At 45.6% G+C, this 20,278-nt stretch overlaps 1 protein-coding gene across 6 annotated transcripts in view; it reads left to right on the top strand.

The window, feature by feature from the left end:
* The window catches only part of LOC139394518 (rab-3A-interacting protein-like), a 63,697-nt gene extending 44,391 nt beyond the window's left edge, over positions 1–19,306 (top strand). For 4 of the 6 annotated variants that reach the window (XM_071142601.1, XM_071142602.1, XM_071142603.1 and 1 more), the window contains 6 exons: positions 2,984–3,187; positions 4,306–4,434; positions 7,406–7,518; positions 13,541–13,640; positions 14,194–14,263; positions 17,227–19,306. In XM_071142601.1, coding sequence (XP_070998702.1) covers positions 2,984–3,187; positions 4,306–4,434; positions 7,406–7,518; positions 13,541–13,640; positions 14,194–14,263; positions 17,227–17,309 — 699 coding nt within the window. In that variant the 3' untranslated portion in view covers positions 17,310–19,306. The remainder of the gene's footprint in view (positions 1–2,983; positions 3,188–4,305; positions 4,435–7,405; positions 7,519–13,540; positions 13,641–14,193; positions 14,264–17,226) is intronic. The other 2 variants (XM_071142606.1, XM_071142605.1) reach the window with 2 other exon arrangements.
* Positions 19,307–20,278: the final 972 nt, after the last annotated feature.

The following is a 20,278-nucleotide window of genomic DNA, read 5'->3' as shown; positions in this document are numbered from 1 at the left end:
GACAGTAACAGTCCTGTAGATTATATATCAGTCTGACAGTAACAGTCCTGTAGATCTGACAGTAACAGTCCTGTAGATTATATTCTTTCAGTCTGACAGTAACAGTCCTGTAGATTATATCCTATCAGTCTGACAGTAACAGTCCTGTAGATTGTATCCTATCAGTCTGACAGTAACAGTCCTGTAGATCATATATCAGTCTGACAGTAACAGTCCTGTAGATCATATATCAGTCTGACAGTAACAGTCCTGTAGATCATATCCTATCAGTCTGACAGTAACAGTCCTGTAGATCATATCCTATCAGTCTGACAGTAACAGTCCTGTAGATCATATCCTATCAGTCTGACAGTAACAGTCCTGTAGATCATATCCTATCAGTCTGACAGTAACAGTCCTGTAGATCATATCCTATCAGTCTGACAGTAACAGTCCGGTAGATTATATATCAGTCTGACAGTAACAGTCCTGTAGATCATATCCTATCAGTCTGACAGTAACAGTCCTGTAGATCATATATCAGTCTGACAGTAACAGTCCTGTAGATCATATCCTATCAGTCTGATGGTAACATTCCTGTAGATCATATATCAGTCTGACGGTAACAGTCCTGTAGATCATATATCAGTCTGACAGTAACAGTCCTGTAGATCATATATCAGTCTGACAGTAACAGTCCTGTAGATCATATATCAGTCTGACAGTAACAGTCCTGTAGATTATATCCTATCAGTCTGACAGTAACAGTCCTGTAGATTATATTCTTTCAGTCTGACAGTAACAGTCCTGTAGATTATATCCTATCAGTCTGACAGTAACAGTCCTGTAGATTGTATCCTATCAGTCTGACAGTAACAGTCCTGTAGATCATATATCAGTCTGACAGTAACAGTCCTGTAGATCATATATCAGTCTGACAGTAACAGTCCTGTAGATCATATCCTATCAGTCTGACAGTAACAGTCCTGTAGATCATATCCTATCAGTCTGACAGTAACAGTCCTGTAGATCATATCCTATCAGTCTGACAGTAACAGTCCTGTAGATCATATCCTATCAGTCTGACAGTAACAGTCCTGTAGATCATATCCTATCAGTCTGACAGTAACAGTCCGGTAGATTATATATCAGTCTGACAGTAACAGTCCTGTAGATCATATCCTATCAGTCTGACAGTAACAGTCCTGTAGATCATATATCAGTCTGACGGTAACAGTCCTGTAGATCATATCCTATCAGTCTGACAGTAACAGTCCTGTAGATCATATCCTATCAGTCTGACAGTAACAGTCCTGTAGATCATATCCTATCAGTCTGACAGTAACAGTCCTGTAGATCATATCCTATCAGTCTGACAGTAACAGTCCTGTAGATTATATATCAGTCTGACAGTAACAGTCCTGTAGATCATATCCTATCAGTCTGACAGTAACAGTCCTGTAGATCGTATATCAGTCTGACAGTAACAGTCCTGTAGATTATATCCTATCAGTCTGACAGTAACAGTCCTGTAGATTATATATCAGTCTGACAGTAATAGTCCTGTAGATCATATCCTATCAGTCTGACAGTAACAGTCCTGTAGATCGTATATCAGTCTGACAGTAACAGTCCTGTAGATCGTATATCAGTCTGACAGTAACAGTCCTGTAGATCGTATATCAGTCTGACAGTAACAGTCCTGTAGATCATATCCTATCAGTCTGACAGTAACAGTCCTGTAGATCATATCCTATCAGTCTGACAGTAACAGTCCTGTAGATCATATCCTATCAGTCTGACAGTAACAGTCCTGTAGATCATATCCTATCAGTCTGACAGTAACAGTCCTGTAGATCATATCCTATCAGTCTGACAGTAACAGTCCTGTAGATCATATATCAGTCTGATGGTAACAGTCCTGTAGATCATATCCTATCAGTCTGACAGTAACAGTCCTGTAGATTATATCCTATCAGTCTGACAGTAACAGTCCTGTAGATTATATATCAGTCTGACAGTAACAGTCCTGTAGATCATATCCTATCAGTCTGACAGTAACAGTCCTGTAGATCATATCCTATCAGTCTGACAGTAACAGTCCTGTTCACACCTCTCTGTCAGAACGAGACGAGACAGAAGATAGACCTGTTCCTCACCTCTCTCTGTCAGAACGGTGTGAGACGAGACAGAAGATAGACCTGTTCCTCACCTCTCTCTGTTAGAATGGTGTGAGACAGAAGATAGACCTGTTCCTCACCTCTCTCTGTCAGAACGGTGTGAGACGATGTAAACCTGTTCCTCACCTCTCTCTGTCAGGAACGGTGTGAGACGAGACAGAAGATAGAGCTGTTCCTCACCTCTCACTGTCAGAACGGTGTGAGACGAGAGAGAAGATAGACCTGTTCCTCACCTCTCTGTCAGAACGGTGTGAGACGATGTAAACCTGTTCCTCACCTCTCTCTGTCAGAACGAGACGAGACAGAAGATAGACCTGTTCCTCACCTCTCTCTGTCAGAACGAGACCAGACAGAAGATAGACCTGTTCCTCACCTCTCTCTGTCAGAACGGTGTGAGACGAGACAGAAGATAGACCTGTTCCTCACCTCTCTCTGTCAGAACGAGACGAGACAGAAGATAGACCTGTTCCTCACCTCTCTCTGTCAGAACGGTGTGAGACGATGTAAACCTGTTCCTCACCTCTCTCTGTCAGAACGAGACGAGACAGAAGATAGACCTGTTCCTCACCTCTCTCTGTCAGAACGGTGTGAGACGAGACAGAAGATAGACCTGTTCCTCACCTCTCTCTGTTAGAATGGTGTGAGACAGAAGATAGACCTGTTACTCACCTCTCTCTGTCAGAACGGTGTGAGACGAGACAGAAGATAGACCTGTTCCTCACCTCTCTCTGTCAGAACGGTGTGAGACGAGACAGAAGATAGACCTGTATCTATATGGGTTCTATATGTGTGATGTTCCACCCCTCTCTCCCCCCTCCCCCCAGATTGATGTGCTCCAGGCGGAGGTGTCGGCCCTGAAGACCTTGGTCCTGTCCACGTCCCCCACCTCCCCCTGCCACGACCTTCCTGGGGGCTCCAAGGCTCCCTTCAAGAAGGGTCACGGCCGCAACAAGAGTACCAGCAGCGCCATGCTGGGCAGCGGGCAGGAACTGAGCGGCACACAGCCCATCGTACGAGACTGCAGAGAGGTAACACACACACACATCTCTCCCTCCTCTAGCTCTCTCTCTCTCTCTCCCTCCTCTAGCTCTCTATCTCTCTCTCTCTCCTCTAGCTCTCTCTCTTTAGGTCTGTCTCTCTCTTTTGCTCTCTCTCTAGCTCTCTCTCTAGCTCTCTCTCTTTCTCTTCTCTAGCTCTCTCTCTCTCCTCTAGGTCTCTCCCTCTCTCTCTCTAGCTCTCTCTCTAGCTCTCTCTCTAGCTCTCTCTCTAGCTCTCTCTCTTTCTCTTCTCTAGCTCTCTCTCTCTCTCTCTCTAGCTCTCTCTCTCTCCTCTAGGTCTCTCTCTCTCTCCCTCCCTCTCTCTCTCTCTAGCTCTCTCTCAAGCTCTCTCTCTCTAGCTCTCTCTCTCTCCTCTAGGTCTCTCTCTTGCTCTTTCCACCCTTCCCCCTCCCTGTTTGCAGTGACCCTCATGAAGCTGGACTATCAGTAGGTATGAATAGGAGTGAAACAGATCTGTGAGCACTGTAATACAGCAGAATGAATCGTCCATAACTATCTTCCTGAAGGAGGCTGACGAGGGGATCTGGATGTGTGGTCTGTTGGTGTGTGGAAGTTATGTTGTTGAGGTATGTGTGTGACATTAGTGTCTACTTTGCTCCTCCTCCTCTTCCTCCACCCCCGACTCCTCCTTCCTCCACCCCTACTCTTCCTTCCTCCACCCCTACTCTTCCTGCTCCTCCTTCCTCCACCCCTACTCTTCCTGCTCCTACTCCTCCTTCCTCCACCCCTACTCTTCCTACTCCTCCTTCCTCCACCCCTACTCTTCCTGCTCTTACTCCTCCTTCCTCCACCCCTACTCTTCCTGCTCCTACTCCTCTTCCTCCACCCCTACTCTTCCTGCTCCTACTCCTCTTCCTCCACCCCCTACTCCTCCTCCTGCTCCTCCTCCTTCCTCCACCCCTACTCTTCCTGCTCTTACTCCTCCTTCCTCCACCCCTACTCTTCCTGCTCCTACTCCTCTTCCTCCACCCCTACTCCTCCTGCTCCTACTCCTCTTCCTCCACACCCTGCTCCTCTTCCTCCACCCCCCTACTCCTCTTCCTCCACCCCCCAATCCTCTTCCTCCTCCTCCTACTCCTCCTCTTCAGCTGGACAGTCTCCTGTTTAGTGAGTTTAAGTTGTGGAAGGAGGAGCCCAGTCTGGAGAGGAACAGCTCCTTCCTGGAGAGAGTCTACAGAGAGGACATCTACCCCTGTCTCACCTTCTCCAAGAGTGAGGTACACACCACACACACACACCTCACCACCTCCAAGAGTGAGGTACACACACACACACACACACACACACACACACACTCACACCTCACCTTCTCCAAGAGTGAGGTTCACACACACACACACACACACACACACACACACACACACCCCTCACCTCCTCCAGGTACACTAATGCCTGGTGCAGGATGTATGATAGTTCATGAAGACCTATTCTGTGTCCTGCATGTCGTCAGCTCTATGATTTTAAAACTCATTAAAAATCCTAAATGACTCTAGCTGTTAACATTGTTTTACCAAGTGCTCTCTGTTTTGTCTGGTTTCATCAAGTACCCTCTGGGCTTCCGTAGTGACCAGATGGACTCACCAGTCTAAACTTCTTTCAATCCTTAGTACCTGTGGTCGTATCCATATTCCATCAGGGAGCCAGTCTAATGTCTGGAGCTGTTATAACCTGTGTATTCCATCAGGGAGCAGTATAATGTCTGGAGCTGTTATAACCTGTGTATTCCATCAGGGAGCCAGTATAATGTCTGGAGCTGTTATAACCTGTGTATTCCATCAGGGAGCAGTATAATGTCTGGAGCTGTTATAACCCAGTCTGCTATTAGACGATGGTGTCCTCTATCAGAAGAACTAACAGCTGCCTCTAGTATTGTCATTAGTGTTCTGTACTAGTGTTGTCATTAGTGTTCTGTACTAGTGTTGTCATTAGTATTCTGTGCTAGTGTTGTCATTAGTGTTCTGTACTAGTGTTGTCATTAGTGTTCTGTACTAGTGTTGTCATTAGTGTTCTGTACTAGTGTTGTCATTAGTGTTCTGTACTAGTGTTGTCATTAGTATTCTGTGCTAGTGTTGTCATTAGTGTTCTGTACTAGTGTTGTCATTAGTGTTCTGTACTAGTGTTGTCATTAGTGTTCTGTACTAGTGTTGTCATTAGCGGTCTGTACTAGTGTTGTCATTAGTGTTCTGTACTAGAGTTGTCATTAGTGTTCTGTACTAGTGTTGTCATTAGTGTTCTGTACTAGTGTTGTCATTAGTGGTCTGTACTAGTGTTGTCATTAGTGTTCTGTACTAGTGTTGTCATTAGTGTTCTGTACTAGTGTTGTCATTAGTGTTCTGTACTAGTGTTGTCATTAGCGGTCTGTACTAGTGTTGTCGTTAGCGGTCTGTACTAGAGTTGTCATTAGTGTGCTGTGCTAGTGTTGTCATTAGTGTTCTGTACTAGTGTTGTCATTAGTGTTCTGTACTAGTGTTGTCATTAGTGTTCTGTACTAGTGTTGTCATTAGTGTTCTGTACTAGTGTTGTCATTAGTGTTCTGTACTAGAGTTGTCATTAGTGGTCTGTACTAGTGTTGTCATTAGCGGTCTGTACTAGTGTTGTCATTAGCGGTCTGTACTAGTGTTGTCATTAGCGGTCTGTACTAGTGTTGTCGTTAGTGGTCTGTACTAGTGTTGTCGTTAGCGGTCTGTACTAGTGTTGTCATTAGCGGTCTGTACTAGTGTTATCATTAGCGTTCTGTACTAGTGTTGTCATTAGCGTTCTGTACTAGTGTTGTCATTAGTGGTCTGTACTAGTGTTGTCATTAGTGTTCTGTACTAGTGTTGTCATTAGTGTTCTGTACTAGTGTTGTCATTAGTGTTCTGTACTAGTGTTGTCATTAGTGTTCTGTACTAGTGTTGTCACCATACCACCATTTTAACTTCCAACCCAATACCAGCTACTATCACGATACTCTATAGCATCACATCACTTGATACCAAAACTATATCACACATAGAAAAGGCGTATTTGCCAAAGTTACAGAATGGCACTTGATCCAGACAGATAAACTCAGCTTTTGAGTTCAATATCATTACATTTGAAATGCTTTACTTGCAACATTGTTCACGGAGACGGCTTTGTATGCAGTAATGAATAAATGATACAATCATGTACAATCAATTAGACTTTTACCAATCAGACTACATAATGGTAATCAGTTATTGGAATGGTCCATCTCTATTGGTTAACTGGGTAAATCAGGATGTCGACTAGGTCTATTCATAATACAGGTGAATGTATATTATTCAATAGGAGTGTATTTAATGAGTTATTCAGCTTGTTTTGGTTGATTTCATGAGGATACAGATGCCAAACAATCCCTTTTCATTTACGACTTATTGGTGACGGCTAAGAGAACATATTTTATCGTACTGATTAACAACATTTGCGTAGAGAAAAAAAAAAGCAATCTCTTCTTTATGTGTGCGCTGTCTCTTTAAATGAGTGTCGTTTGTTAGGCTGATTGTGGGTATGGAATCTACTGGAAACCAGGACGAGGCGAAGGAGATAATTAGTTTTTGGTGCTGCAAGGGAGACTAAGTCAATTAATAAAGTTTGTGGTGACAATTGGCTTTAAAATCAGCGTATTTCGCATTATGGTTTGGATATTATCACAAACAAAGTATGAGGGTAGTGAATTCAGCTGTAGTCGAGTTAGGAAAGTTAGCCTACATTTTAAACCTGGAAGCTACCGGTATCGTCCTGCATTGTTAAACATTTCTGGCCTGTATGGACATTGTTTTGCGAACCGTAATGAACAATTTCATTACGGTCCGCGTGGCATTATTCAAGCGTGTCAGTGTCTGTGCAGCATGAATGGGGACTGTGGAGCTAATGCAGCCCAGAACAGTCTAAAATGTACAGAAGTTTCGCTGTACCCTGCAACACTATTCTGTACTCTGAATGGACTGATCTGTTACACTGCCCTCTTGTGGCAGAATAGAGGTACTGACAGATGAGGAAAAACTGACACTTACTGAAAGAAGTATTTTAGAAATGTTGACTAAAACTAGAAGTAACTGAAGCAGTACTGTCTATAAATATAATGTACTTTTACCCTGACCCCTAACATCTGACCTCATCTTGGAGGCTGTGGATTTAAGGTGGGCTTCAGAGCACTTTCACCCTTAACTCTAACCTCTTCTGTAGCTGGGGTCGGCCATCTTGGAGGCAGTGGAGAGGAACACGCTCAGTGTGGAGCCGGTGGGCTTCCAGACGCTGCCTGTCGTCAAGGCCTCTGCTGTGGAGTGTGGAGGACCAAAGTGAGTACGCTAACAACTACCCCAGCTGACAACTACCCCAGCTAACATGCTAACAACTACCCCAGCTGACAACTACCCCAGCTAACACGCTAACAACTACCCCAGCTGACAACTACCCCAGCTGACAACTACCCCAGCTGACAACTACCCCAGCTGACAACTACCCCAGCTAACACGCTAACAACTACCCCAGCTGACAACTACCCCAGCTGACAACTACCCCAGCTAACAACTACCCCAGCTAACACGCTAACAACTACCCCAGCTAACACGCTAACAACTACCCCAGCTGACAACTACCCCAGCTAACTACCCCAGCTAACACGCTAACAACTACCCCAGCTGACAACTACCCCAGCTAACTACCCCAGCTAACACGCTAACAACTACCCCAGCTGACAACTACCCCAGCTGACAACTACCCCAGCTGACAACTACCCCAGCTGACAACTACCCCAGCTGACAACTACCCCAGCTAACACGCTAACAACTACCCCAGCTGACAACTACCCCAGCTAACAACTACCCCAGCTAACACGCTAACAACTACCCCAGCCGACAACTACCCCAGCTAACAACTACCCCAGCTAACACGCTAACAACTACCCCAGCTAACAACTACCCCAGCTAACACGCTAACAACTACCCCAGCTGACAACTACCCCAGCTGACAACTACCCCAGCTGACAACTACCCCAGCTGACAACTACCCCAGCTGACAACTACCCCAGCTAACACGCTAACAACTACCCCAGCTGACAACTACCCCAGCTAACAACTACCCCAGCTAACACGCTAACAACTACCCCAGCCGACAACTACCCCAGCTAACAACTACCCCAGCTAACACGCTAACAACTACCCCAGCTAACAACTACCCCAGCTAACACGCTAACAACTACCCCAGCTAACACGCTAACAACTAACCCAGCTGACAACTACCCCAGCTGACAACTACCCCAGCTGACACGCTGACAACTACCCCAGCTGACAACTACCCCAGCTGACAACTACCCCAGCTGACAACTACCCCAGCTGACAACTACCCCAGCTAACAACTACCCCAGCTAACACGCTAACAACTAACCCAGCTGACAACTACCCCAGCTGACACACTGACAACTACCCCAGCTGACAACTACCCCAGCTGACAACTACCCCAGCTGACAACTACCCCAGCTGACAACTACCCCAGCTGACAACTACCCCAGCTGACACGCTAACGGCTAACCTGGCTGACGACTACCCCAGCTGACGACTACCCCAACTAACCCAGCTAACGACTAACCCAGCTAACGACTAACCCGGCTAACGACTAACCCGGCTAACGGCTACCCCGGCTAACGGCTACCCCGGCCAAAGACTACCCCGGCCAACGGCTACCCCGGCCAACGGCTACCCCGGCCAACGGCTACCCCGGCCAACGGCGGCTACCCCGGCTAACGGCTACCCCGGCTAACGGCTACCCCGGCCAACGGCTGCCCCGGCCAACGGCTGCCCCGGCCAACGGCTGCACCGGCCAACGGCTGCACCGGCTAACCCGGCTGACGGCTAACCCGGCTGACGGCTAACCCGGCTGACGGCTAACCCGGCTGACGGCTAACCCGGCTGACGGCTAGCCCAGCTAACGACTAACCCAGCTGACGACTAGCCCAGCTAACACACTGACTTCCACTGCTCATTGTTGACAAAAATTCAGCGTGCAGTGTTTGGAGTAGGCTGTTACTACTACTACTACCACTACCACTACTACTATAGACAGACAGATGTGCAATTCTCTGCAAAGTTGAGAGGAATTATCAGTAACCATTTACAGTTGGCTGTATCATTCATTCACCCTGGCGTTTTCTCTTCAGCTCTTAATTTTGTTCACTGCTGTTCTCTGTATGTTCCTCAGTCACCTTCTAGCATGTTCCCTCTGTTTAATATGCCTCACGTTCTAACATGTTCCTCAGTCACATTCTAACATGTTCCTGCACTGTTCTCTATGTTCCCTCTGTTTAATATGCCTCATGTTCTAGCATGTTCCTCCACTGTTCTCCATGTTCCCTCTGTTTAATATGCCTCACATTCTAACATGTTCCTCCACTGTTCTCCATGTTCCCTCTGTTTAATATGCCTCACATTCTAACATGTTCCTCCACTGTTCTCCATGTTCCTCCACTGTTCTCTGTATGTTCCTCAGTCACATTCTAACATGTTCCTCCGCTGTTCTCCATGTTCTCCATGTTCCCTCTGTTTAATATGCCTGACATTCTAACAACATGCTCCTCCACTTACACTACATGGCCAAAAGTATGTGGACACCTGCTAGTCGAACATCTCATTCCAAAATCATGGGCATTAAAATGGAGTTGGTCCCCCCCATTGCTGCTATAACAGCCTCCACTCTTCTGGGAAGAGTTCCCACTAGATGTTGGAACATTGCTGCGGGGACTTGCTTCCATTCAGCCAACAAGAGCATTAGTGAGGTCAGACACTGATTAGGCCTGGCTTGCAGTCGGCTTTCCCGTTCATCCCAAAGGTGTTTGATGGGGTTGAGGTCAGGGCTCTATACAGGCCAATCAAGTTCTTCCACACCGATCTCGACAAACCATTTCTGTATGACTCTCACTTTGTGCACGGGGTATTGTCATGCTGAAACAGGAAAGGGCACTGTGCATTGGGGCAGGTAGTGTTCTCCTGGCATCCTCAAAACCCAGATTGGTCCGTTGGACTGCCAGATGGTGAAGCGGGATTCATCACTCCAGAGAACACGTTTCCGCTGCTCCAGAGTCCAATGGCGTTGAGCTTTACACCACTCCAGACGACGCTTGGCATTGCTCATTCTGGGCTCGTGTGCTGCTGCTCTGCCATGGAAACCCATTTCATGAATCTCCTGACCAACAGTTTGTGTGCTGATGTTGCTTCCAGCGGCAGTTTGGAACTCGGTAGAGAATGATGCAACCGAAGACAGACTTTAAAAAAATACAAATAAATTATACACTCTACCCACTTCAGCTCTCGATGGTCCCTTTCTGTGAGCTTGTGTGGCCTACCACTGTTTTTCTCCTAGACGTTTCCACTTCACAATAACAGCACTTACAGTTGACCAGGGCAGCTCTAACAGGACAGCAATTTGACTAGCTTGACTTGTTGAAAAGGTGGCATCCTGTGACTGTGCCACTTTGAACGTCACTGAGCTCTTCAGTAAGGCCATTCTACTGCTAATGTTTGTCTATGGAGATCGCATGGCGGTGTGCTCAGTTTTCTACACCTGTCAGCAACGGGTGAGGTTGAAATAGCCGAATCTACTGATTTGAAGGGGTGTCCACATACTTTTGAATATATAGTGTATCTCCATGTCTGTGTTTAATATGCTCTCCTTCTGCTCTGTCTACAATATGAATCAGTAATCATCTCTCTAGAATCCTAGGGGGAGATTACAATGTGCTGGAACTGCTATCCTCCTTCCTCACCCAACCGTGACCAATCAGAATCCACCGCTGACAATTGACTTCCTGATAATGTCTCTGACCTTGGTTAGAATATTGGGTGGATTAAAGGAGATTATTTGTTCAAGTTGGGAGGAAGAAGAGAGAATTGGGGGAATGATGTTTTTGTTCTCAGTGGTTCACTGTCTGTGTGAAGGGAATATACAATGTGTTTACCCAAAGACCGCATTCATTCTGATTCCACCCTGCTCTCTCACCATTTCTTTCATTCTTCCTCGATGTGTCTCTCTCTCGCTCTGTGTCTCTCTCCCCCTCGCTCTGTGTGTCTCTCCCCCTCGCTCTGTGTGTCACTCTCCCCCTCGCTCTGTGTGTGTCTCTCCCCCTCGCTCTGTGTGTGTCTCTCCCCCTCGCTCTGTGTGTCTCTCTCCCCCTCGCTCTGTGTGTCTCTCTCCCCCTCGCTCTGTGTGTCTCTCTCCCCCTCGCTCTGTGTGTCTCTCTCCCCCTCGCTCTGTGTGTCTCTCTCCCCCTCGCTCTGTGTGTCTCTCTCCCCCTCGCTCTGTGTGTCTCTCTCCCCCTCGCTCTGTGTGTCTCTCTCCCCCTCGCTCTGTGTGTCTCTCTCCCCCTCGCTCTGTGTGTCTCTCTCCCCCTCGCTCTGTGTGTCTCTCTCCCCCTCGCTCTGTGTGTCTCTCTCCCCCTCGCTCTGTGTGTCTCTCTCCCCCTCGCTCTGTGTGTCTCTCTCCCCCTCGCTCTGTGTGTCTCTCTCCCCCTCGCTCTGAGTGTGTCTCTCTCCCCCTCGCTCTGAGTGTGTCTCTCTCCCCCTCGCTCTGAGTGTGTCTCTCTCCCCCTCGCTCTGAGTGTCTCTCTCCCCCTCGCTCTGAGTGTCTCTCTCCCCCTCGCTCTGAGTGTGTCTCTCTCCCCCTCGCTCTGAGTGTGTCTCTCTCCCCCTCGCTCTGAGTGTGTCTCTCTCCCCCTCGCTCTGAGTGTGTCTCTCTCCCCCTCGCTCTGAGTGTGTCTCTCTCCCCCTCGCTCTGAGTGTGTCTCTCTCCCCCTCGCTCTGAGTGTGTCTCTCTCCCCCTCGCTCTGAGTGTGTCTCTCTCCCCCTCGCTCTGAGTGTGTCTCTCTCCCCCTCGCTCTGAGTGTGTCTCTCTCCCCCTCGCTCTGTGTGTCTCTCTCCCCCTCGCTCTGTGTGTCTCTCTCCCCCTCGCTCTGTGTGTCTCTCTCCCCCTCGCTCTGTGTGTCTCTCTCCCCCTCGCTCTGTGTGTCTCTCTCCCCCTCGCTCTGTGTGTCTCTCTCCCCCTCGCTCTGTGTGTCTCTCTCCCCCTCGCTCTGTGTGTCTCTCTCCCCCTCGCTCTGTGTGTCTCTCTCCCCCTCGCTCTGTGTGTCTCTCTCCCCCTCGCTCTGTGTGTCTCTCTCCCCCTCGCTCTGTGTGTCTCTCTCCCCCTCGCTCTGTGTGTCTCTCTCCCCCTCGCTCTGTGTGTCTCTCTCCCCCTCGCTCTGTGTGTCTCTCTCCCCCTCGCTCTGTGTGTCTCTCTCCCCCTCGCTCTGTGTGTCTCTCTCCCCCTCGCTCTGTGTGTCTCTCTCCCCCTCGCTCTGTGTGTCTCTCTCCCCCTCGCTCTGAGTGTGTCTCTCTCCCCCTCGCTCTGAGTGTGTCTCTCTCCCCCTCGCTCTGAGTGTGTCTCTCTCCCCCTCGCTCTGAGTGTGTCTCTCTCCCCCTCGCTCTGAGTGTGTCTCTCTCCCCCTCGCTCTGAGTGTCTCTCTCTCCCCCTCGCTCTGAGTGTCTCTCTCTCCCCCTCGCTCTGAGTGTCTCTCTCTCCCCCTCGCTCTGAGTGTCTCTCTCTCCCCCTCGCTCTGAGTGTGTCTCTCTCCCCCTCGCTCTGAGTGTGTCTCTCTCCCCCTCGCTCTGAGTGTGTCTCTCCCCCTCGCTCTGAGTGTGTCTCTCCCCCTCGCTCTGTGTGTGTCTCTCCCCCTCGCTCTGAGTGTGTCTCTCCCCCTCGCTCTGAGTGTGTCTCTCCCCCTCGCTCTGAGTGTGTCTCTCCCCCTCGCTCTGAGTGTGTCTCTCCCCCTCGCTCTGTGTGTCTCCTCCATCCCTCTTTCTATTCCTTAAACATGATCAGTCCAGTTAGGCTGGCCAGGCCTGGTCTCTCAATGTGCTGTGATGTTGAGCTTTAGGTGATTAGACATTCAGCTGTTTTCAGGGTAATTCTGGGCCTCATTCTTACCACTTGTTTTCAGAATGGTCTTTCTTACCACTTGGTTTCAGAATGGTCTTTCTTACCACTTGGTTTCAGAATGGTCTTTCTTACCACTTGGTTTCAGAATGGTCTTTCTTACTACTTGGTTTCAGAATGGTCTTTCTTACCACTTGGTTTCAGAATGGTCTTTCTTACCACTTGGTTTCAGAATGGCCTTTCTTACCACTTGGTTTCAGAATGGTCTTTCTTACTACTTGGTTTCAGAATGGTCTTTCTTACCACTTGGTTTCAGAATGGTCTTTCTTACCACTTGGTTTCAGAATGGTCTTTCTTACCACTTGGTTTCAGAATGGTCTTTCTTACCACTGTCTCTCTGTTTCTTGTCTCTCCTCACAGAAAGTGTGCCCTTAGTGGCCAGACCAAAACCTGCAAGCACAGAATCAAGTTTGGTGATTCCAGCAACTATTACTACGTGTCTCCTTTCTGTCGTTATCGGGTGAGTTTTACCACATCTTACAGCACTCTCATTTATCAACCTGTAATCCCCTACGACGTCTACAGCACTCTCATTTATCAACCTGTAATCCCCTACGAAGTGTACAGCACTCTCATTTATCAACCTGTAATCCCCTACGACGTCTACAGCACTCTCATTTATCAACCTGTAATCCGCTACGACGTCTACAGCACTCTCATTTATCAACCTGTAATCTGCTACGACGTCTACAGCACTCTCATTTATCAACCTGTAATCCCCTACGACGTCTACAGCACTCTCATTTATCAACCTGTAATCCCCTACGACGTCCACAGCACTCTCATTTATCAACCTGTAATCCCCTACGACGTCCACAGCACTCTCATTTATCAACCTGTAATCCCCTACGACGTCCACAGCACTCTCATTTATCAACCTGTAATCCCCTACGACTTCGACAGCACTCTCGTTTATCAACGTCTAATTCCCTGCATAAGAAAAGGATTCATGTCCACCATCTAATGTTTGACCAGTCTAGACATTTAACCTTGATCTCTCCCTCTCTCTCCAGATCACGTCAGTTTGTAACTTCTTTACCTACATCCGCTACATCCACCAAGGGCTGGTCAAGCTGCAGGACGGTGAGATCAGCCAGCAGTGCATTTCCGTGTTGTTTTTGCCTACAGTCACATGTGAATACACTTTGTCTTTAGTGGTTTCAGCTAATGTGAAGCTTTGGATGGATCCCATGGATGGACGTGCTATCAGGAAACCACAGTACATATGAATAAGTCATGTAGAGTAGTGTGTCTTATGGACCCCAGTGGTGCTGTAGATCGGGCTAACTCAGCAGCTATCTGACATGGTGGAATCCTATCAGCATAGAAATGGAATACCTAGAATGGGGAATCCCCATTCACCTCAACGTTCTGATTCTATTTCTATGTCCATTACCGTAGAGGGTGGAGGCTCATCAGTCACACAGCTCATTTAGAGAAGTCTCCTCAAGGTTAACGACTAGCACAAGAACGCCATTGTTTTTCAATAGAGGAGACGAGTTCGGAGCCAAGTGATGATGTTTGTAACGTAGCCACGGACTGGCTGTTCTAGCATTTTGTTGTATATAGGATTCACACAATCTTCAACAGTAGCCGAACTGGCAGTCTTTAGTCTCCAGTTGTCATGCTGACTATGTCCCTACAGTATAGTCAGAATGTGTTATAATGTCCCTACAGTATAGTCAGAATGTGTTATAATGTCCCTACAGTATAGTCAGAATGTGTTATAATGTGTTGTAATGTCCCTACAGTATAGTCAGAATGTGTTATAATGTCCCTACAGTATAGTCAGGATGTGTTATAATGTCCCTACAGTATAGTCAGAATGTGTTATAATGTCCCTACAGTATAGTCAGATTGTGTTATAATGTCCCTACAGTATAGTCAGAATGTGTTATAATGTGTTGTAATGTCCCTACAGTATAGTCAGAATGTGTTATAATGTCCCTACAGTATAGTCAGAATGTGTTATAATGTCCCTACAGTATAGTCAGGATGTGTTATAATGTCCCTACAGTATAGTCAGAATGTGTTATAATGTCCCTACAGTATAGTCAGAATGTGTTATAATGTGTTATAATGTCCCTACAGTATAGTCAGGATGTGTTATAATGTCCCTACAGTATAGTCAGAATGTGTTATAATGTTCATACAGTATAGTCAGAATGTGTTATAATGTGTTATAATGTGTTATAATGTGTTATAATGTGTTGTAATGTGTTATAATGTCCCTACAGTATAGTCAGAATGTGTTATAATGTCCCTACAGTATAGTCAGAATGTGTTGTAATGTGTTATAATGTCCCTACAGTATAGTCAGAATGTGTTATAATGTCCCTACAGTATAGTCAGAATGTGTTATAATGTCCCTACAGTATAGTCAGAATGTGTTATAATGTCCCTACAGTATAGTCAGAATGTGTTGTAATGTCCCTACAGTATAGTCAGAATGTGTTATAATGTCCCTACAGTATAGTCAGATTGTGTTATAATGTGTTATAATGTCCCTACAGTATAGTCAGGATGTGTTATAATGTCCCTACAGTATAGTCAGAATGTGTTATAATGTCCCTACAGTATAGTCAGAATGTGTTATAATGTCCCTACAGTATAGTCAGAATGTGTTATAATGTGTTATAATGTCCCTACAGTATAGTCAGGATGTGTTATAATGTGTTATAATGTCCCTACAGTATAGTCAGAATGTGTTGTAATGTGTTATAATGTCCCTACAGTATAGTCAGAATGTGTTATAATGTCCCTACAGTATAGTCAGATTGTGTTATAATGTGTTATAATGTCCCTACAGTATAGTCAGGATGTGTTATAATGTCCCTACAGTATAGTCAGGATGTGTTATAATGTCCCTACAGTATAGTCAGAATGTGTTGTAATGTCCCTACAGTATAGTCAGATTGTGTTATAATGTCCCTACAGTATAGTCAGATTGTGTTATAATGTGTTATAATGTCCCTACAGTATAGTCAGATTGTGTTATAATGTGTTATAATGTCCCTACAGTATAGTCAGAATGTGTTATAATGTCCCTACAGTATAGTCAGGATGTGTTATAATGTGTTATAATGTCCCTACAGTATAGTCAGGATGTGTTATAATGTCCCTACAGTATAGTCAGAATGTGTTATAATGTGTTATAATGTCCCTACAGTATAGTCAGAATGTGTTGTAATGTGTTATAATGTCCCTACAGTATAGTCAGAATGTGTTATAATGTCCCTACAGTATAGTCAGAATGTGTTATAATGTCCCTACAGTATAGTCAGATTGTGTTATAATGTGTTATAATGTCCCTACAGTATAGTCAGGATGTGTTATAATGTCCCTACAGTATAGTCAGAATGTGTTATAATGTCCCTACAGTATAGTCAGAATGTGTTATAATGTCCCTACAGTATAGTCAGAATGTGTTGTAATGTCCCTACAGTATAGTCAGATTGTGTTATAATGTCCCTACAGTATAGTCAGAATGTGTTATAATGTGTTGTAATGTCCCTACAGTATAGTCAGAATGTGTTATAATGTCCCTACAGTATAGTCAGATTGTGTTATAATGTCCCTACAGTATAGTCAGGATGTGTTATAATGTCCCTACAGTATAGTCAGAATGTGTTATAATGTCCCTACAGTATAGTCAGGATGTGTTATAATGTCCCTACAGTATAGTCAGAATGTGTTATAATGTCCCTACAGTATAGTCAGAATGTGTTGTAATGTCCCTACAGTATAGTCAGATTGTGTTATAATGTGTTATAATGTCCCTACAGTATAGTCAGGATGTGTTATAATGTCCCTACAGTATAGTCAGAATGTGTTGTAATGTCCCTACAGTATAGTCAGATTGTGTTATAATGTTTATGCTCTCTTCTGTCCAATCCTCCTTTCCTCCCTCCATCTCTTTTCCTGTTCTCTATCTCCTCTTTCCTTCCTCCATCTCCGTTCCTGTTCTCCATCTCCGTTCCTGTTCTCCATCTCCGTTCCTGTTCTCCATCTCCTTTCCTCCTTCCATCTCCGTTCCTGTTCTCTAGCAGAACAGATGTTCTGGGAAGTGATGCAGTTGAGGAAAGAGATGAGTTTTGCTAAGCTGGGCTACTACAAGGAGGAACTGTGACCAACCAATCACGATACAGAACAGAGGGATGCGTGTCTGAATCTCAACCTATCATCAGATGCACTCCCGTGACGGACAGGATAGCTCTCCAATCATCCTACCCTCCTGGCTCTCAGAAGGAAGAAGGACCGCCCCCAACGCTCCTCATCGCTACCCCTTCCAATCTCTCATCCAATCACGTGTCATTTCAGGAGAGTCCTCCCATCCTCTGTCTTCAATACCTACAAGTATATGACTTAAAATGCATGCCCCTTACATCCTGACTGATCTACCAATAACAGTGAGTAGTTATTCAGGAAGGGGATTGGTAGTTCAGACTGACTGATCTACCAATAACATTGAGTAGTTATTCAGGAAGGGGATTGGTAGTTCAGACTGACTGGTCTACCAATAACAGTGAGTAGTTAATCAGGATGTAAGGGGATTGGTAGTTCAGTCAGTCTGTCTGGAACATGACCATTGCTTGTCATTCTGATTGGTCTGTTAGAATGCATATTGAAACAGAGAGGAAGTGCTCTAAACCCAACGGCTGCTTCCAAAATGGCACCCTGTTCACTGTAGTGCACGACTTGTGGCCCCTATGAGCCCTGGTCAAAAGTGGTGCACTAAATATGGAATAGGGTGCCATTTGGGACACAGGACAAGTGTAAATCGAGGCGCTCCGTCCATCCAGCCATCTGTGGTTATTCTATCCATCCATCTCCAGTCCGTATTTAAAACCAGAGGACCGTAACTATGGTGACGACCACACTGCTGTATGTAACTTGACTCTGTTATTATATGTAAGAAACGCTGAATGAGCTCATCTGTCCACACTACAAGGCTGAGGCACAAGTGGCACCCTATTCCCTATATAGTTAACTACTGTAGTGGTGCAGTATGCACAGCAGGGGTTCCCAAACGTGTTTTATCATTTTTTTTATTGAGATTGCCTTTGTTAAATACAACACCAGCTCATTTTGTTTCATTTGAGGGACCTAGGAAAATGACTTATTTTAGGTAGGCAATTTATTTAACCTTTTATTTAACTAGGCAAGTGAGCTGAGAACAAATTCTTATTTACAATGACGGCCTACCAAGGCCAACCCCCCTAACCCTGACGACGCCTGACGACGCGGGGCCAATTGTGCTGCACCCTATGGGACTCCCAATCACGTCTGGTTGTGATACAGCCTGGAATCGAACCAGGGTCTGTAGTGATTCCTCTAGCACTGAGATGCAGTGCCTTAAACGGCTGCGCCACTCAGGAGCCCCCATGATGATGATAATAACAATAATAATAGAAATAAATAGTCTAGATCTGATTTCCCCAAATGTTTTATTACGATCATTTATATGAACCTTCAATTTAATTATGCAAATTCCATTTTACAGGAAGTGATTCGATCAATTGATAGCGACGGAGTCACACATTGTATAAGATTACTCCGCAAGCGAAGTCCAATTTCTTTTGACTCCTGGACTTTAGAAGGTCGTAAGCTCAGCTTCTCAACGTCATAGAGACAAAGCAAATACATTCCCCATGTGCATCAGTCTTCCTCTGTCAGTTACGCTTTGTTTTATTCCCTCCCGTGACACTTCGACGCCCCGTATGTTTGGGACCCGGAATGTAGAGAATATAGGTGTCATTTGGGAGTAGAACATGAGGAGGAGGATTCTGTTGGGTTCTGTCCAATACAAGGACTTTAGAAGAATCTGTACAAATGATTTGAAGGTTTTAGAAAACACATTGATGATGATGAAGAACATTCTCTCTGGCTTTTTAGTTCTTTACCAACCCTTTAGTTAGAAGTATGTAGCTGTGTCGTCACGTGTGTGTGTGTGTGTGTACGTGTGGTGTGTGTGGTCTGTGAACGTTCCAATCTATATACCTTCTCCTGGTTTTCCATCCTTCCATCCCTCCAAGTCCTCTGTTAACATTCCAACTCCAAGCTTTCCTCAATTTATTTTAGTGCCTTTCTGGAACACACTGAATTAAAAATGGTATACCTCTGGAACCAACGTGTCTGTTTGTGAACATGAAATCTGTTGTCCCAAACACACTCAGTCAGTGTAGATATGATGACACACGAAGGGTAAAATTGTCAGGACACAATTATACTGCATAAAAATAGATATGTACATTGTTCAGTACATTCTGCACGTTGCCCATGCGTTGTCTTATAAAAGTAGGGCCACTTCCTGTTAATGGTTCTCCTTCCTGCCACGTCTCTGGGCTTTCCACAGGATTGTTAATCTTGGTGAAATTACGTCCTTTTTTATACAGTAGTATGTTACTGTATAATGTTACTGTTTCAATATGTTTGCAATTCTACTGCATTTAAAAATGTCAATTTGTTGTCTTCTTTCACAATCACAGAGTTCATCAGTATAGATTCAACACTCCTATATCTCCTCCCACCAGCCTCCTCTGCAGTATAGATTCAACACTTCTATATCTCCTCCCACCAGCCGCCTCTGCAGTATAGATTCAACACTCCTATATCTCCTTCCACCAGCCTCCTCTGCAGTATAGATTCAACACTATAAACTTTATTATCTTGGACTGAACACAATTATACTGCATATAAAATACTTCCTGGTTCAATACCCATGTTGTGCGTCCCAAACGGTAACCTACTCCCTATATAGTACACTACTTTAGACCAGAGCCCTATTTACTATATAGTGCACTACTTTAGACCAGGGCCCTATTCCCTATATAGTGCACTACTTTAGACCAGAGCCCTATTCCCTATATAGTACACTACTTTAGACCAGAGTCCTATTTACTATATAGTGCACTACTTTAGACCAGGGCCCTATTCCCTATATAGTGCACTACTTTAGACCAGAGCCCTATTTACTATATAGTGCACTACTTTAGACCAGAGCACTATTCCCTATATAGTACACTACTTTAGACCAGAGTCCTATTCCTTATATAGTGGACTACTTTAGACCAGAGCCCTATTCCCTATTCCAGGGCC

Source organism: Oncorhynchus clarkii, unplaced genomic scaffold, assembly GCF_045791955.1.
Source record: "Oncorhynchus clarkii lewisi isolate Uvic-CL-2024 unplaced genomic scaffold, UVic_Ocla_1.0 unplaced_contig_800_pilon_pilon, whole genome shotgun sequence".
Taxonomy (NCBI): Eukaryota; Metazoa; Chordata; class Actinopteri; order Salmoniformes; family Salmonidae; genus Oncorhynchus; species Oncorhynchus clarkii.
The sequence above is the reverse complement of the archived record's forward strand: the minus strand, read 5'-3'. Positions and strand labels throughout refer to the sequence as shown.